General features: G+C 47.4%; 2 protein-coding genes across 2 annotated transcripts in view; both read left to right on the top strand.

The window, feature by feature from the left end:
• The first annotated feature begins 93 nt into the window (after window positions 1–93).
• Window positions 94–6,035, top strand: LOC118292232 (tubulin beta chain). Its single transcript, XM_035620986.2, has 5 exons — window positions 94–756; window positions 2,992–3,100; window positions 4,042–4,152; window positions 4,436–4,680; window positions 4,781–6,035. Exons 1-5 carry the CDS (start codon window positions 700–702, stop codon window positions 5,591–5,593), a joined length of 1,335 nt encoding a protein of 444 aa, XP_035476879.2. The 5' UTR covers window positions 94–699; the 3' UTR covers window positions 5,594–6,035.
• A 676-nt stretch (window positions 6,036–6,711) lies between these two features.
• Window positions 6,712–18,841, top strand: part of LOC118292231 — a 14,055-nt gene continuing 1,925 nt past the window's right edge. The window contains exons 1-9 of the mRNA XM_035620985.2: window positions 6,712–6,953; window positions 10,778–10,839; window positions 11,133–11,153; window positions 11,316–11,585; window positions 11,710–11,797; window positions 12,069–12,295; window positions 12,692–12,979; window positions 13,135–13,316; window positions 18,162–18,254. Coding sequence (XP_035476878.2) covers window positions 10,794–10,839; window positions 11,133–11,153; window positions 11,316–11,585; window positions 11,710–11,797; window positions 12,069–12,295; window positions 12,692–12,979; window positions 13,135–13,316; window positions 18,162–18,254 — 1,215 coding nt within the window. The 5' untranslated portion in view covers window positions 6,712–6,953; window positions 10,778–10,793. The remainder of the gene's footprint in view (window positions 6,954–10,777; window positions 10,840–11,132; window positions 11,154–11,315; window positions 11,586–11,709; window positions 11,798–12,068; window positions 12,296–12,691; window positions 12,980–13,134; window positions 13,317–18,161; window positions 18,255–18,841) is intronic.

Here is an 18,841-nt window from a genome sequence, read left to right as displayed (position 1 = left end):
CGGCGTCCCCCCCCCCCCGGTTCACGCCCTCCAGCGCCGTTAAACGAGAGTCGTGACAACGTAAATCCAAAATGTTTGCACGTCACGTGACTCACGTAGACTTCCGATAGCTCCCGGAAGTTCTTGGCGCGCAATTCGAAACCATTATTCTGAGCGACAGATACGCGATTTTTGGTAATTAGTAGTCAGTAAATGTATCGATTTACAATATAGCAGAACGACGTGCATATGTAGTTACTCTATGCAGTTAGTCGATACGTTTTCTTAAAATAATAAATAATCATAAATCATAATTTAATGGGCATTTTAGATTTGATTCAGATGTGCTGACAATATACAATCTGATTATTATTTCTTATAATCAGATTATATCAGATATTCTTAAGTGTTACCCTTCATAAGTGCAACACAGACGGTCCATTGATCCATTCTGTTGCTACTCCAATGCGCTGCTGCTCACTTCCGGGAACTATTGAGACGCTACGGGATCCGCCATTGCTGGAAGAAAAAAAAACATTAGAGTGAACGGAGATGTCGCTACTCTCCGCCGCCGGTAGGAGGCGCAGCTGTGCGGACGCTTGAGTGCAGCGGAGGAGCGTCTGTCAGACCGTCTGTGGTCGGTCAGTAGCTCAGAGCAGCTGCTCCACTTCACCCTGGACCGACGTATCACTTCCACTGACACACACACCAGCAGCCATCATGAGGGAAATCGTGCACATCCAGGCGGGACAGTGCGGGAACCAGATTGGTGCAAAGGTAAGAAGAAGAAGAAGTTTTGCCAAACTTCTTTTTGTTTTTGTGAAAGTGAAGTGTTTGATTGTGCAAACTTTTTCTGACAGAGGCTTCATCTTTTGCTCTGCACTTTGACACTTTCACTGTCATTTTTATTTAATTCTAAAGATAAAATAGACGTTTGCTCCAACTAAATATGTTTTTATTTCTGTAAAGCTGTAACTGGGGTCAGACCCCACAGCCTCAGTTAACTGTTGAATCTGTCCATCTTCTACTAGTTCTTAGTAGATCACTAGACAATAAAATGCCTATTTAAAAAAATAAATAATTGTATATATATTTACCACAATTCTGCAAAATTGGACAAGAAATCAGAGTTCATTTAAATTGACAAGTTAAAGTTATAGCTCTTCTTGCCTGACAACAATTAACTTGTTTTCTCTGTTTATTTGTTTTATAATTAAATACACTCTTACAAGGCTGTTTCACAGATTTAAAACCTATAAATATTAAATATATATAACATGAAACTTTCAGACAAAATAAAATGAATAACAAGTGGCTCAGTGTGTCTGCACTGAAAAGATGAGGTCATTAAAATGGCTGCTTCAGTCACATGCACAACGACCCCCCTGGGGGGGGGGCCCCAAACCCCCAAACCCCCAAACCCCCAGTGACCCCGAAAACCCTGTTTACACACAAAGTGTTTTCTGTGTCACTGTGTTGTTATTGTTGTTGTTGTTTTGGACGTCGCTGGTCAATTGAACGGAGCTTCATCAGGTGATGAACTGGTCGGTCTGTCACAAGAATATGAACCCGTGGTTGTTTTAGATAATCAGTTGCCAAAATGCCCCCCAAAAATTGGGGACAACATATGGGCCGACTCAGACTCGGCTGCTCGACGGCCCCGGTCAGTAAACGACGAGAGTATTTACAGAGAGGACTTAGCTGCGGCTGAGGTCATCCCCAATTTTACGGTGGATTAACTCTGATCCTGAATTCACTTCCCCAGTCGATCTCCAACCGTCTGCTCTGTCGCTGAGTAACTTCCCGCAGACACGATGATCCAGATTTCAGCACTAAAGATCTTATTTCTAAATAAAACTGGCTTCAGAAATGTGACTTCACGTTATCGTCCATTTTTAGATCACGTCACGATAAACCGGGTAACCTAAGTGTTATACTTTGTTCAGTATTGGTTATCATTTCTGTTCCTTGTCCAATGAAAATGTTTGAGGTCAAATTGAACCACTGGTCTCCATGGCGATCACCAGGGGGGGTGAGTTCAGGGACAGCCAAAGATAGTGAGGTGACAGTAGATTCAAAAATGGGATTTTCTTTTCCCTCTCACACAAACACAAACACTACTGCCACACAGTCGTGCCAACCTCCTGCTGCTTATCTCTCCATCTTTCTCCTGAACACACACACACACACACACACACACACACACAGATTAGGGCCAGTTGATTGAGCCGCTGTGACAGTCTGTACTCTGGTCTCAACAGAGTTTTGTCCTTAATGTCTCGGCCCGTGGAAACGGGGTCGACTCAATCCTCTGGCGGAGCGGTGCCTTCACTGACCCGCAGACTTGAAGCGGAACGAGGAGTTTTCAGGGAGTATGCAGTTCTTAAAATAGTCTTCAAACACAAATAGCCATCCATCCATTATCTCTACTGCTTTATCCATTGTCTCTGTTGCGTTTCTTCCTGGTAATTTCCCCAAAGAGCAGAAACAGGACACGTCCATGAGACTTTCATTTGATTAATCCTCTGTCTTTCTTAAACTTTTATTATACATCTGCGGTCAGAGTGTACATTTATAGGATTTGATCCATTTATAGGATCAAATGAATCGAGTACTTCTTCTGTTGTTTTTGGCTGCTTCGTCCGTCCTCTTGCAAGCAGTTATGGTCTTTTAATGGACACGAGCAAGTCTCCTCTTTCTGAGGCATGTCCACTGACGTGCCTGCACAGCATTTCATTAACATTAAAGCTGCACGTGAAAGTGGAGTAAAAGTAACAGAGTTACTGGTGTTTTAATATATTTGACATTTTATTTCCACCTTCGTTAACGTGCACAGCCTCTTGTCCTTGCTAATGTGTGTGTGTGTGTGTGTGTGTGTGTGTGTGTGTGTGTGTGTGTGTGTGTGTGTGTGTGTGTGTGTGTGTGTGTGTGTGTGTGTGTGTGTGTGTGTGTGTGTGTGTGTGTGTGTGTGTGTGTGTGTGTGTGTGTGTGTGTGTGTGTGTGTGTGTGTAGTTCTGGGAGGTGATCAGTGACGAGCACGGCATCGACCCAACGGGAACCTACCACGGAGACAGCGACCTGCAGCTGGACAGGATCAGTGTGTATTACAACGAAGCCACCGGTAAGTATAGATCCACGAGTGTTGCCCCGCTGAATGGCTTTAAAAGGGTTAAATTTAAGCAGGTAAGACAAATTAGGCTCTTTGTGCATCTGTCAAATGGCTGCATATGGCATTCTCCCTCCTGATCTCTCCGTTTTCAAATCCGTCCTCATGATTGCCCTGCTGACTTTTATAATTCTGCACAATAATAATAATAATAATAATAATAATTTTATTTATATAGCACCTTTCAGAAGTAGCTTTCACAAAAAAACATACAAATCACAGACAAGTTTAAATCAGCATTCCAACAATAATACAGAAATACAGTTTTCAGGTCACATATCTGTACAATAAATATATAAAATGAGAATTTAAAAAGACGACATTGCATAATGTATTGTCCGCCCTACACTAAATGTTATCACACATAGTCCCATCATCTTTATTTTCTTATTTATTGTCTTCTAGTTTTCTTTTTGTTTGTTTTCATCTTAAGTCTCACTGTCAGTGTGTAGCCCACCTTATTACGTCTTTCACCGAATGTATAAATGTGTCTTGTCTTAAAAAATACTACAGATTTACTCAGCAGCTAAAAAAAACCCAAGTGAGCTGATATTACTGACAATCAGATGGATGAGCCTCAGATTAAGTTCTCAGAAATAACAAGTGTAATATATGATCACAGATGCTGCTTGGTGTCGGTGTGTAACGTTTGACTCCACCCAGTGGTCACTTGAGGGTACTACACTAATCCATCAGCGGTCAAATGTTCTTGTGAGAAATATTCAATAGTGACACTTTGGGTTCATCCACATGATATGTCTGTATCACAGAAACAGACTTATACTGCACAGAATTTAATATCAAAGACCAATCTTTCTAGTTTCCTTTTGTACTTGTGCATGAAGTGTCTGACGTGTTGTGTGTGTGTGTGTGTGTGTGTGCGTGCGTGCGTGTAGGTGGGAAGTATGTGCCCCGGGCCATCCTGGTTGACCTGGAACCAGGCACCATGGACTCGGTCCGCTCTGGACCCTTTGGGCAAATCTTCAGGCCTGACAACTTTGTCTTTGGTAAGAACACACACACACACACACACACACACACACACACACACACACACACACGAGTGGAGAGGAAGTGCGAGTCTTTAATCGAGTTTAACGTCTTCCAAGGACACACAAGTTTTTAACCTCTTCAGACCCGGAAGGGGTTTTGGGCGCCAGTTGAAATTTGAGTTCATGAATCTAGACTGAGCCTCATCTTATACTGATTGACTTCACCCATGTGTGCACAACGCTGGAGTGGGAGACGGCGGGGGTGAAAAAGAAATGATACTAGTTTCATTTTCCTCAGGTCAAAGCGGAGCAGGAAACAACTGGGCCAAGGGTCACTACACAGAGGGGGCGGAGCTGGTGGATTCGGTCCTGGACGTGGTGAGGAAAGAGGCGGAGAGCTGCGAGTGTCTGCAGGGCTTCCAGCTCACACACTCCCTGGGCGGAGGCACCGGCTCCGGCATGGGCACCCTGCTCATCAGCAAGATCCGGGAGGAGTACCCCGACCGCATCATGAACACCTTCAGCGTGGTGCCCTCTCCCAAGGTAACTCCTCTGACGGACGTCAATACCAAGAGTCGGCTCAGTTGCACGAACAGCCCTCTGGCACTGTGAGCTCAGGTTCACCTCTTGTCTCCGTCGGCAGGTGTCGGACACGGTGGTCGAGCCGTACAACGCCACGCTGTCGGTCCACCAGCTGGTGGAAAACACAGACGAGACCTACTGCATTGACAACGAAGCCCTCTACGACATTTGCTTCCGCACTCTCAAGCTCACCACGCCCACCTACGGCGACCTCAACCACCTGGTCTCCGCCACCATGAGCGGTGTGACCACCTGCCTGCGTTTCCCCGGGCAGCTCAACGCCGACCTGAGGAAACTGGCCGTGAACATGGTGCCCTTCCCCCGTCTCCACTTCTTCATGCCCGGCTTCGCCCCCCTGACCAGCCGAGGGAGCCAGCAGTACCGCGCCCTGACGGTGCCCGAGCTCACGCAGCAGGTGTTCGACGCCAAGAACATGATGGCGGCGTGCGACCCTCGCCACGGCCGCTACCTGACGGTGGCCGCCGTGTTCCGCGGCCGCATGTCCATGAAGGAGGTGGACGAGCAGATGCTCAACGTGCAGAACAAGAACAGCAGCTACTTTGTGGAGTGGATCCCAAACAACGTGAAGACGGCCGTCTGCGACATCCCGCCGCGCGGCCTCAAGATGGCCGTCACCTTCATCGGCAACAGCACGGGCATCCAGGAGCTGTTCAAGCGCATCTCCGAGCAGTTCACCGCCATGTTCCGACGCAAGGCCTTCCTCCACTGGTACACGGGCGAGGGCATGGACGAGATGGAGTTCACCGAGGCGGAGAGCAACATGAACGACCTGGTCTCCGAGTACCAGCAGTACCAGGACGCCACGGCCGAGGAGGAGGGCGAGTTCGAGGAGGAGGTGGAAGAGGACGCCTGAAAAAAAAAATGGAAGAGTAGAATCCAAAGAGCCTAAAAGATGGATTTAAAAATATCAAAATGACTGCGATAGGTTGAAACGTTAAATTATTACCGTGAGCACTTTTCTGAATTTGAACCTCGCTCTTTCTGTCCAAATATTTTAATTTCTACCGCGTAATGCTGCCGATTCCGTATGTTTGATAATTCCGCGAGTCATTTTAACACTTTCGTCCTTTAACGCTTCATGAAACACGTTTCAAAAATTTAAAAAAGTTAAATATGTCATTATATTAAATGTTCTGTCCTGCGAACGAAAGGAAAAAACTGCACTATCAAATAACACAGGTCGTTTGTATTTGGTAAATCAACATATTGTCTCGACTGTGTCTGTCAACGTCTTGTTTTTAAAAAAAAATTCCTGTGCAACTGACTGGGAGAAATAAAAAAGGCGTTTTAAAGAATCTCACTTGTTTTGTCAGTTATTATCGATGATCAGCTTTGGAAAGTCCTCACACTTCTTAAGGGGAGATGAATACAGTGTGAACAAAAAACATTCAAAAACAGTAAAGTACAATATATACTATAATTGGTGTATATTTGGTTATATCAATATATGTCAAATAATGGAACACACTTCAATCAGCTCCATCAATATCCCTTCAGTAAAGTTATTATACTGTATCTCCTTGTTTTCTTTTGACCAGATGTATAATTAAAAATAATAATAATTATTATTACAATGATGAAGATAACATTTGAGAAACTAGCTAATATTAACACGTGAACAAGTGTTAAAACATTGATTTAAAGGATAACTCAGTTATTTAACGTATTGCCCATTAATTTTCTATTAATTATCTAATTTCTGTTAATTATGTAATAAATCAATTAACCAGTCACCGTTTGGTTTGTGGACCCCAAACTTTTTGTTTCTTTTTCTTTCCAGTTCTTCGGAGAAACACTGACACGTGACCTCATCTGCTTTACCAAAAATATCAGTAATCCCGTTGTCAACATGCTCCTCCTGTGTGAGGACGACCTGCAGGGCGGCGCGTCCTCGTGGCTCCGAGCCAGAGTCGACGATTCTCTCCGAGGAGACCCGAGCACCGCCGATCTCCACCGATCCACCGCCCCGACATCAACCGAAGCTCTTCGGCTGGTCCCCGAGCCCCGAGCCCACTGAAGTCCGGTACCGTCGACTGTCGAGGGCGGCGGACGAGATTAATGAAAGATATATATATATAGATGTAGATATACATATCTACAGCTGTATGTCATTTTCTTTCTTCTAAAAGACACATTTTCCAGAATCCATCACTCCTGAACTCCTCAGTCCGCCGATTTTTATTTTCCTCCTCCGGATCCGAGGCTTGAGAAAGGTAGGCTATAATTACCATCATCCATTTAGATTCATATTCATATTCATATTCATATATATATATATAAATATACATATTTATATATATATATTGAAGGTTGAATGTTGCAGTTCTTTCTGTGGGTGTGTTTGCTCGGTTGGACCGGATCGGGAGTCAGGGCGTGTTACCCACGGCAACGCGGCGAAGGCGTGTTGGGACAGAGATGGATGGATGGATGGATGGATGGAGGGATGACGGGATGGAGGGATGGAGGGATGACGGGATGGAGGGATGGAGGGCGACCGGGTCCCACACATGTAGCAGGCCGGTTCACTTTGCGGGTTCCCCCGCGGGGACGCGCGGTCCAGGACGCGGGAGTCCCACACTCATCCGTTGTCGTTTTTTTGGGGTTCAAATTCTGTAAAATTGAATATTCATCTTCCCTTTTAAAACGATTCACCGCACTGGTGCCGCCAGTGGGATCATGATGATATAATCATGGTTTTATTCAATGGTTCTTCTCATGATCACGTCCTGGGATATACCCGAGGACTTGGGCGGGGGGGGGGGGGGGGGGGGGGGGGGGTATTTTCTGGTCCATCCCCGACGTGGAAGTGGTTACGCAATGCTCTGGCACACTCATCCGAGCTGCTGACTAAGTGTTTGTCACACACAGTGTGAAGGGATGCAGCGAGGAACGAGGACACATCTTGAGGTCTTTGAAATGGATAAACCAAAGAAAAAAATCTCCTCCAGCAGATTCTTCTTTGGCTCAAACTGCAGAGGCGGAGAGAACACACGCTTTACTCTGGCACATCAAATTGATTTCCCTGTTTAATGCACACACTCTGGGATCACAGTGTCCGACTGATCGTATTTCATTCTTCATTCAACTCTCCTCAGTCGCCTCCATCCTCCATCCGGACTACCCCCCCCCCCCCCCCTCCCTGTGATAACGGGACAGCTCCCATTCATGAGCAGGATGACACACCCTTGGTTGCACCAGCAGCTGCTGCTGCTCCTCATGGGCTGCGTAAAAGGGTGAGGGGGGGTGGAGAGAGGAAATGGGGGGGGCGGCGCTGGTGCAGAAGAGGAAAGTATAGGGGGGCATTGATTTCATTTCTTTAGATTTGAAGATTGTTATGACTGAATGAACAGACACGTGGTGGCAGCACCAGAGTGGGAGAGAGAGAGATCCTCAAATCTGTGGGTGTCGTGCGATTGTAAAAGATATTTAATGTAATGGCAGAACTGTCCCAGTGCATCAGAATCAGAATCAGAATCAGAATCAGTTTTATTGCCGGGTACGTAACAGGTGATAATAAGGTGCAGGTAGTAAATCAGTATCTGACGGACACTGAACAGGATTCAGTGGGAATAGCGAGAAGACGCCAAAACAAAGAAGAACAAGAAGAACGATGAGAGAGACGGTAACAGGAGGAGGATGGAGGCCTTGCTGTTTGTGTGGGAGAGGAGAGACGAGGGGGATGAAGTACTTGCTCCTCACCGCATCAATTTGACAAAGTGTTTCCAGAGGACACTGCGCGGCCCTCTGCCGACAGCAGGACATCACCTACGTCTGTATCTCTTATATTTCTTAGATGCTTTTCATGCAGGACAGTTTCAACCGTTTTGCATTCACAGCACATGCTCTGGTGCAGCCTGAACGCCTCCCTCCAAAACCAGTGGTGTCATGAGAGGAGGAGTTGAGCCGGGGCAGGCCTCTTCTTGGCTTCGTTCAATCTCACCTCGACCGCTCTCACCGGCGGCTTTGTGTGTTTTTTTGTTGACGTGCAGACGGGAAGTTGATGGGCTCTCTTCTTCGTCTTCTTCTTTTCTTTTCTTTTTTTTCTCTTTAAATAGCGCTCTAATCCTTCATCTGAAGAAGCAGGCAGAGATTCAATGTCTTTTCATTGTTCCCTTTATCTTCATGCTGCGCTGGATGCAAACAGGACCACAACTCTGGCGCCTGCTTCATGTTTTGTAACTGTCTGAAATATGGAACATGCCACATATTATTCAGCAGGGAACTGATTTAGTATTTGAGTAAAACAAATAGTCAGCAGGACTCTGGTTTTATGTGCTCATTTGTTCTGTGCTGTTTACATTCAGCAACAAAGACTTTGGTTTGATCTCCCATGGAACCACGAACAGCCTTTTTAGAAGTTTAGAGTCAGTCGTCCCATCACTCACGTTAGCGATGGCTGGAGAGACTCCGGTACTGGGGAGACCCCGGCACTGGAAGGACCCCGGCACTGGCAGAACCCCGGTACTGGAGAGACCCCGGCACTGGAAGGACCCTGGCACTGGAGAGACTCCAGCACTGGAAGAACCCCGGCACTGGAGAGACCCCGTTACTGGAAGGACCCCGGCACTGGAGAAACCCCGGCACTGGAGGGACCCCGGCACTGGAGAAACCCCGGCACTGGAAGGACCCCGGCACTGGCAGAACCCCGGTACTGGAGAGACCCCGGCACTGGCAGAACCCCGGTACTGGAAGGACCCTGGCACTGGAGAGACCCCGGCACTGGCAGAACCCCAGTACTGGAGAGACCCCGGCACTAGAAGGACCCTGGCACTGGAGAGCCCCCTGGCACTGGAAGGACCCCGGCACTGGAGAGCCCCCTGGCACTGGAAGGACCCCGGCACTGGAAGGACCCCGGCACTGGACGGACCCCGGCACTGGAGAGACCCCGGCATTGGAAGGACCAATGGAAATTGTGTGTTAGCGAGAGATGCTACGACTCTGGACTTTTTGGCCTCGTGGTTAGAGCGTCTGTCGAACCCCGACCAGTGCTGTCAAAAGAAAAATCAACAACAAACAATCTTTCTCCAAAATCGATTTCGCCAAATCTTAGTCCTGGCAGTCACTGATGTCCTCTGTGTCCTCAACTGTACTGAAACTGCTGTCCATCACGTCCATACCCAAACGGATGACCACGCACTCCAGGATGTAACTCTCGTACGCCCCGATAGCATTATAGGTAGAATTCTTTTTTGTCAAGGAGATTTGGCAGCGCTCTCCCTCACAGGAGATATTTGAGCAGCTGGTTTGTGAAGTGTTACTGGGTGTAGCAGGATGGTGCAGAGCAGGAGGGGTTGGCATGCTTCTGTACCCTGCAGAGGGTTTTATGCCCCTGCGCTGTGATGAGCAGCCCTGCCCCGAAAAGCACCGCCGTCACGTTTGGACACGGAGAGCGGTGATTGGTTTGGCCTTAGAATAGAGGGGAGATTTAAAAACACCACCGAACGTACACAGGGGAGCTTGTGACGGCACAACGCCGCGTCCTTCCATCCATCTCATGCTCGTGGATATGATCTCTCAGGAAGGCCTCCAGGAGATTCCATCAAATTCGGCACTCAAGGGACGAGCTGATCTGATTTCGGTTTGCCAACGGTCAAAGGTCACAGCCGCGTCGTTCTTGTGAACATACGGAGGGGATTTCCGTAACATCGGGCTCAAGACGTTCACTTGAGCACAAGGAGGATCTAGCGAGACCTCAGGGGTGAAAGGTCAAGGTCACTGTGCCTGAAGAAGGGCTCATGTTTTTATCCAAAAGGTCATAGGTCATCTTCACCGACATCATTGTGTTCTGCATGAGCACATTTCTGTCCATTACTCAACGTCATAACTCAGGAACAGAATTGTGTTCGACTGGTTAGCAAACATTGTCGCTGACCTGTTTTCGGACAATTATGGAAGATATATCTTTATTTATTTTTTTAGAAAGCCTCGATTTGAGCCTTTGGAAACATAATCATGCCAGAAAAAAGTGTTTTAACCGTTGTGTATTGGTGTGTGGGTTTCTTTCTTCCTTTCTTTCTTTCTTTCTTTCTTCTTCCAGAGAAGGAGTATTCACGATGACAGTAATCAGCGCTGCAGTGCTCAGCGCCGTGTTCTGCACCGGTAAGAGCAAACAGAGTCAGTCACTCGGGAGAAGGTGGGATTAAATGAACGGCAGAGACGGAACCTGCGAAACTAAACTAACTGAAGACACTAAATTATTTTGTGATCTATTTAATTTCCTTATGAGGAGTCACATTGTATTGACGTCAGATCTTTATTTAACTGTCATCATGCGAGACATTTACATTCTGTACTTTTAGGAGTTGTGTGGTTTCTCAGTCAGAACAAAAAGGACTCAGGACTAAGAAAAGATTTATTTAAAAATACCCCCCTCTTTATCTTCTCTTCCACAGTTGCTTCAGCAACGTTGACAGGTACAGTGACGTCGCATGCTTGTTGCGATTGCAATGCATGACAAAGAGCGTGTTTTGAGCAATTGGCACATTGTTTGCGCGAGAAGAAAAGACACGGTGAACGTGCGGTCGGGTTCAAAGTAAATTCATGCCTCATCTGTTTCTTGGGATTGTTTCTGCCAGTCATAGCCGAGCGCAGGACGGCGTTCTTCGGGGAGGACGTCCACATCGATGTCCCGCCCGGGGACGTTGGAGAGGTTGTGTTTAAGTCCAGCGCCAATCACTCGGCCGAGGTGGTTCTGATGCGCGGCGGCCAGGGGCTGAACAGACGGGACCTCAACTCTCTGGGCCACCTGGTGCTGAAGGACGTTCGGGAGAAGGACGAGGGCCTGTACGTCATCAGGGACAGCGACCACCCCGACATCGTCCATGAGCTCAGCCTCACCGTCAGGGGTAAGGCGTCGGCTGCGGGCGACAAAGTGTTTTTTTCCCCCAAGCCTCTAAGATTGGGTTACTGTCTGCATCCTGACGACTGCTCCTGTCACAAAGAGTTCTCTCCTCTCGTCCTGCTGACCAGACTGCGCCGTGGAGCAAGTGGTGAAGTACGGAGAAACCTTCATCATCCACCTGAACCACGTCGACGGCCCCGTCACCCTGGAGTTCAGGTGATGGTGCAGTGAACCGTCCCCATGTCCATCACACATTGTTTGGCTCTTTTGACTCTAAATTTAAAAGCCAACTAGTCAAATTCAAATACATGAATGAATGTAGGACAGACAAAGGCCTTCAGCTCTGCCAAGTGTTGATTCGAACCTCTGTCCACATCAGCAGTTGGAGGTGAAGCACCTGCTGCGGTACGAATCGGGCCGAGCAAGATTGACGATGATGAGTTCTTCTGTGGTGACATCTTTTCACTTTTCTCTTAACGGCGTCAAGGCCGAGTCTGCCTCAGCTCAACCAAACGGAGACGCAGCGAAGCACAGAGCCGCCGTCCGTGGTGCTGTACAACCAGACGGCGGTGGCGGTGGACGAGTACGTGGGGCGCCTCAGCGTGTCGGAGAAACGGGTGACGCTGCACTCGGTCAGGATGACGGACGAGGGGAGCTTCACGGTGCTCGACCGCGACGGCAAAGTCCGGAGGAGGAACTGCCTGAACGTCCGAGGTGAGCGGCGACCCGGGCTCCGCCGCCTCAGTCAATCTTATGGGCATTTTGAGTGTGTGTTACCAGTTGACCCTTGACAACCCTTTGCCCTTTTGTGTTTCTCACGCTGCAAAATTTCCTCTTGGTTTCGCAGACACTACATTATCTCCCCCTCGAGCGAATTACCTGTGACAAAGAAAGTCCTCAAAGCGTTAATCTCAAGTGTTGAAGTCTTTATTCTAATGTCGGTAAAATGAGGTTAAGCCCATCGGCGGGGAAACCGGGCTCGGGTGTAGATAAAAACATATCAAGAACACATTCACGTTAATAAAGGTTATGATCATACCTGAATACTGACATATGATCTCTTCTTTATGTCAAATATGGGTCAAATATGTGTTTTTCTGTCTTCCACAGAGCACCAGACCTTCCTGCGCCTCCCGTACGGAGGAAACCTGAAGATGCAGCTCTACCTGCACCACTCCGACGTCAGCGTCGTCTACAGGCCCAAGTCGGACAACCAGGACCGGCTCGTCCTGGACCGGGGGGTTCTGGTGACGCCGCCGGACCCGCTGCTGGAGGGCAGGCTGACCGCGGTGGGGTCGGAGCTCATCGTGGACAGGGTCGTCGTGGCCGACGCGGGCGTCTTCAAAGTGACAGACCTGGCGGGGTTGACTGTGGCTCACGTCTACGTGGAGGTACAGGGTAAGAGACGGACCGTGGACGAACCGCTGATCGTCCTTCGTTACAAAGCTACGACAAGACCATGAGTGTCAGTAGTCAAGATTTTGCAAATTCTATTCGTAACGGAGGCCTTCCCCCCCCCCCCATCTCCTTCCCTGTCCTCGTGCTGCTCTCAGCCAATAAGCTGCCTCCCCTGACCGTGGCCGTCCTCGCCATGCTGGGCCTGATCGCCTCCATGCTGCTCGCCTGCCTGCTGTCCTGCCTCTACAACGTGCACCGGAGGAACGAGAAGAACAAAAAGCTGATGCTGATCGCTCAGCAGGCGGGCAAGGGGGCCGACGGCGACGCTTTCAGACAGGTAAGGTGGACGCGCCTTCTCTGCGACGGAGGAAGGAGGGCGGTCGGGCCACTGCGGTGGGCATCAGACCAGGCGCTGGCGGAGCAGTGGGCTTGTCGTGGGGGCAAGAGGGAGTGTGTGCGCTTATGTGTGCGTTGGCTGGGAAAGGATGACGGGGTAGAGGCGGGTCCCCCCCCCCCCCCCCCCCCCCCCCCCCCCCCCCCCCCCCCCCCCCCCCCCCCCCCCCCCCCGCAGGAGACACGTGGTTACAGACAAATTAAAGACATCGAAATGGCTGTGGACGGTTCACGGAAACACAATCGGCGTGACGACCTGGCCGTCGTACATTGAACTGTGTCCGTCTCCGCTTGTCGTTTGTGAGCTTGTTGTTATCCGGAGGTGTGTTGTCGACAAGCCGAACAGCTTCGCGGTCTAAAATGTCACTCGTTTCATTTTTAATGAGGCGTATATATGTGAGCACAGGTTGCAAGCGTGGAGCCTGGCAGCATGCGGTCTGTCGCAGACTTTGGCACCAGCTTTCTTTCGTTGGGTACCAGCTGCTGAACGCGCGGCGAGTCTTCACAAGGGAACTCACGATTAGCCGACAAATGATTTTTGTAATAAAAATCACTGCTTCATTTTGGAACCACTGACATGTATTTTTAGAATATATAATATCGTCGCCCCTCCTCCGCCCAGCTGCTCGATGCTGAACTGATGAACTGATGAACTGATGAACTGACTGATTGGTGTCGCGGAGCGTTGACAGTGAACCCGCTCTTGTCAACAGATCCATCCATCAATCCAGTTGGGGATTTGTTAACCAACTGGATTCATGGAGCAATTAAAAACCCATTAGAAATAGATGGACTCACCTGCCGACAAGACACTCGGATATTGATTTCTCCACCGAGGGAAAGAAGTTCAATGCGACGACGTCTCGTCTCCATCAATTGCGTAGAAGTTTTGATAAAAAGAAAAAAGGATAGATTCTTTTGTCCTATCTCATCGCCAAAGTTTGTATTTTGATGTAATTAAAAAAGAGGTGGGACTGATTTGCTATTGGACGTCTCCATGATTTGAAACTAAAATAACTTTTAAGAGCGTTCGTTTTCCAAATGGACGACGGACCAACTGCTGCGCTGACGGTTAACCCGTTCTTTCACCACCAGCATTCCCATTAAATGATCTTTTCATCCGACTGAATTTATGGAGCAATCAGCAACAACAACCCCCCACCCCCCGCCGAAAACAGCCCTAAAATTACACTTGATTGCTTTGCAGAATGTACAAGACGAGGATCAGACAAATATCAATAACTCATGTTACTAACTTGGAATTTTAAATCTCCATTTGAGTGATAACATAATACAATACAGCACTTTCATTTATCTTGGAGCATTTTGTCAAATGTTCTCTCTCTCTCTCTCTCTCTGTGTGTGTGTGTGTGTGTGTAATTGTAGACACACACACACACACACACACACACACATACACTCTGCGATGGCGACGCCGTAAATGTCCGACTATTCCTTCACGTCACGCTTGTCATTCTGAGCGTGCATCGACACCGTGGGAGGGAAATGTGAGCAACTTGCACCACAAAGGACTCGTTGGGTTTTTAAATGTTGGAGTCTTTACACACTGGAGAGAAACCTCCTCATCCTCTGTGTGAAAGGTATATAACTACCTCGTCGTTCAGGGTCGCGTGTCAGTGTGTGTTTTAAAAAAAATTATATATATATTTAAGAATGTGAAGAAGTGAAAAATGATTTTCTGGTCCCAGATGTTTTTCATATTGTCCCATCTTTCACTTTCACAACTGTTGCTGTTGAGTGAATTGGAAGTGCGGCCTGTACATGCTCACGGCCACAGGCGGGTCTGCTAACGCTGTCGCCCGTGCGTTACGTTTCTCCCTCTCGCTTCAAGGAGCCTCACGCGGAGCCGCTTCTCGGTGAGAGAAATGTGTTCTGGCTCCTTCTCCTTCTTCCTCTTCCCTCCTCATTTCCGTGTCTGTAGCGAGAGATGTGCTGCAAATAAGTTCCTTGATCAACTCGCCGTCGCGTGACAAGATCCTAATTTGCTGACGGTTTCAGAAATGTGCGCTCAGTGTTGATCAGAGACCTAATTTGGCTTAAAGTCGATGGATTTACCTTGAAGCGAATCGGACTTGGGACAAAACTGTCTCCGTGATCCCGACGGACGGTTGAATACTCACGTGACCGAGCTGTGCCGCAGTATTCCCTCGTTAATCTACACATATATTTTTGTAGTATAATAATATAATGGAACAATATTCCGCATGTTTAGTTAGTCAATGCTTTTAATAAGACAAATGTACGACTTTATTCTTGTAATATTATGACTTTTTTACGGCTTTATTCTCAGAGTCTCCAACTTTCTCTCTCTCTCAATGTGGCACTGATGCGCCGTCGTACATTTATACACTTTAATTGTCAAAAGAGCACAAGACGTTCTGGGTTTGACCAGCTCGGCCGCGTGAGAACTGTCTCTCAGGGTTTAGGGTGCAGCGTTGACCCAGGTCACGGTGCCGCCTGACAGAAAGAAACGAGTCCATGTGAACAAGTCATTTAATCCCATATTTACTTTGCGTCACCAGATTTGTCGAAACATGTGGAAAACACCAGCTGCTTCCACTCGACAAGGAGCTCAGTTCTTTTTCACGTTAAGAGACTAAATGACCTGTTGCGATGGTTTGTATCTCCTCATCGCTGGTGTGTGTGTGTGTGTGTGTGTGTGTGTAACTTCAGCTGGGTGCGTTTTTCTCTGTGTGGCTCTTTCTCTCTGTCGTAAGTGACATATTTGAAATATTCCATATCTTGATCTTCTCACTTCTCCTCTTTCCCTCACTGCTCGGACCGAGCTCTGCAGTTACACGTTATGATAACTGAGGACATCATCATAAGCGTTTAACTTACAGTATGTAGCGATCCAGCGAGCTAAGCGCGCGCGCACACACACACACACACACACACACACACACACACATATGCACATTTCGGTGTTGTTTTTATGGTGTGGTGTGATTTATAAGGTAAATATCCAAATGTGTGTGTGTGTGTGTGTATCTGTACTGGCGTTGTGTGTGGTGTACTGTACGTGATAAGGGCAGTGAGTTAACCTGATGATGTACAGTCGATTGTGTGTCTCTCTGTTTGTGTTTGTCTGGTCTCTGTGCACTAAATGTTGTGTGTTTGTATTCTAGTTTTTTTTTCAGTGATGTGACCTGACATGGAAACACTCCCACCGCAACGTGCTGCTCTTTACATTTATTCCCAAACTGTCACCAGTGGCCGAATACAGCATCACCTAAGCTTGATTATTCATAATCGCTGTTCACTTCCAGTCATTAGCTGCTTTTCTTTTATTGAGCACAGGTCATCAATTTGACTCCCGACCATTTATCTTTCTGACTTAACTTGCAACTACTTAATGAGGAATTTTCATAATATATTTTTTTGTAGTCACGTGTTCAATTTTGCATCTTGGCACACTTAGACAGCTGTGGATGGAAATGACATGACGCAAGATACAGATTTGACCCTAATGATGTGTGGAATATTAATCTACGGGGACAACTACTAACGTTCACCGTCACCCTCATGGTGGCGCCACAGGAGAAGTCAATCCATCATGTAGATATTTCCCTGGACGGATGTTTTTTACTCACCGACCTGCTGGTGAAGAGAAAAGTCTGCGGAGTATTGAAGTCTGTAGCATATCATTCTCTTCACGTCGTAGTAAACATCTGGATGAAACTTCCGTCGTAGATCGACGCCGCCGTGGCATCGAGCCTGACGAGCCGCGGTGCAAACGTACTTGTTCACAACGCGCCGACTCCTTGTAGTCATCAAGTAGTGTGTCGTTTGTTCATTACAACCGATCAAACGTGGGATAAATGTTAAGGCAGCAGGTTACACGCCCCTTATGTCTCCCACTCATCGTGTGTGTGTGTGTGTGTGTGTTGTCTTATTAGAACGTGTGTCCTCATGTGTACTGTATGTGTGTTCTAGTGTGTGTTGTCGCGTGTGTGTATTGACAGTGGAGGTTGAGATGACAGCCGTTGCCCTTGATGCCGGTCGGTCTGACAGGTTACGGATTTCCTTGTAGATCTGAGAACACACACACACACCAAACATGTGACCTTTCAGGACTAAACCCAAGAGGCCGACATGAAGCTAGAACCAATCACACTTCTCCACGAAATCCATGGACAGCGGTTGTGGGTTTTTTTTTGAGTAATCCCGCCAACAATCAGACACACAAACAAGAGAGGCCGCAGTGACTCCGCCCACAATCTTCAAGTGTAACTTCATTGTATTAATCAGGCACCAATACATTATTTACCAGCTGCTGTTGGTACTGTTGGAAAGGAGAAATAAAGGATTAGGCTTTTTTTTTAAAAATTCATCATATTCTCACCAATTGTATTTTCAAACAAACATTATTTAGTTATTGCCTTTCAAGCGATTTTCCTTCCCAACTTGCTCTGTCCCTCTTTCAACACATCCGTCTCAGTCCTTCCTCTTTCCCTCGTCAAACCAAGTGCATCTTTCCTCCGTCTAACTTTCCAGGAACTTTCCTGCAGTTCAAAGGACCCGACACGTTGAAAAGATTACAGCTCCGTTTCCTCTCAACCTCCTGCGTTGTGTGCGTGCGTGTGTGTGTGTGTGTGTGTGTTTGTGTGTGTGTTCGTGTGTGTGTGTGTGTGTGTGTGTTTGTGTTCATGTCCTCTCGAGCAGTGCTCTTGTATTTTTGATAACTTGTTGGATGTAGGTCACATTTTGACTTGTGTGTGTGTGTGTGTGTGTGTGTGTGTGTGTGTGTGTGTGTGTGTGTCTGCAGGTGGTCCATGACGCGTACACCCGGTTCACTGAGGAATCTCTGATGCAGTCTGTGTGTGACAACCCCTCGGAGAGCACAGAGGTCACCATCAAGGTCAGTGGCGGAACCAAGGCGCTGATGTCCCCTAAACTCACCACAGATAAATTCAAACACATTCATATAATAATAATAATAATAATAATAATAATAATATAAATAATAACAACAAGCATGTCATTCAAAATGACAATTCATTATTTAAATGCCACTTTCTGAAATGCAGCAAAATCTGGGGTGTATTTCATGACCTCCTCGGCAGAGGTCAACATACACAGACCTCTCTGCTGCCCCCAAGTGGCCACACACATCCACTAATGCGTTGTGTTTCAACCGCGCAGATTTTAAGGATCAGTGACTATTTTGCAATAATATCTGAGAGTGAAGTCTAAATCTTGATAATGACAAGGCGCAGTTGAGTCATGTGCAAAACTGGACTCGAAAAAAAAAACCTTTGCACATTCAGGGGTCGTTTTAATTCCTACAGAGCAGTTAATGGATGAAGAAACTGATTTACGAACAGAAATCACTGACCATCCTGTGGCAGGAGCCACCTGCCGTACAATGCCACCTCGGTGCCAAGTGTAATTAAAAGGCAATCAACCTTTAACGCAGCGCGCTCGGCGGCGGAGCAGATGAAAGTT

The sequence above is a fragment of the Scophthalmus maximus genome, chromosome 22 (genome assembly GCF_022379125.1).
Source record: "Scophthalmus maximus strain ysfricsl-2021 chromosome 22, ASM2237912v1, whole genome shotgun sequence".
NCBI lineage: Eukaryota > Metazoa > Chordata > Actinopteri > Pleuronectiformes > Scophthalmidae > Scophthalmus > Scophthalmus maximus.
The sequence above is the reverse complement of the archived record's forward strand: the minus strand, read 5'-3'. Positions and strand labels throughout refer to the sequence as shown.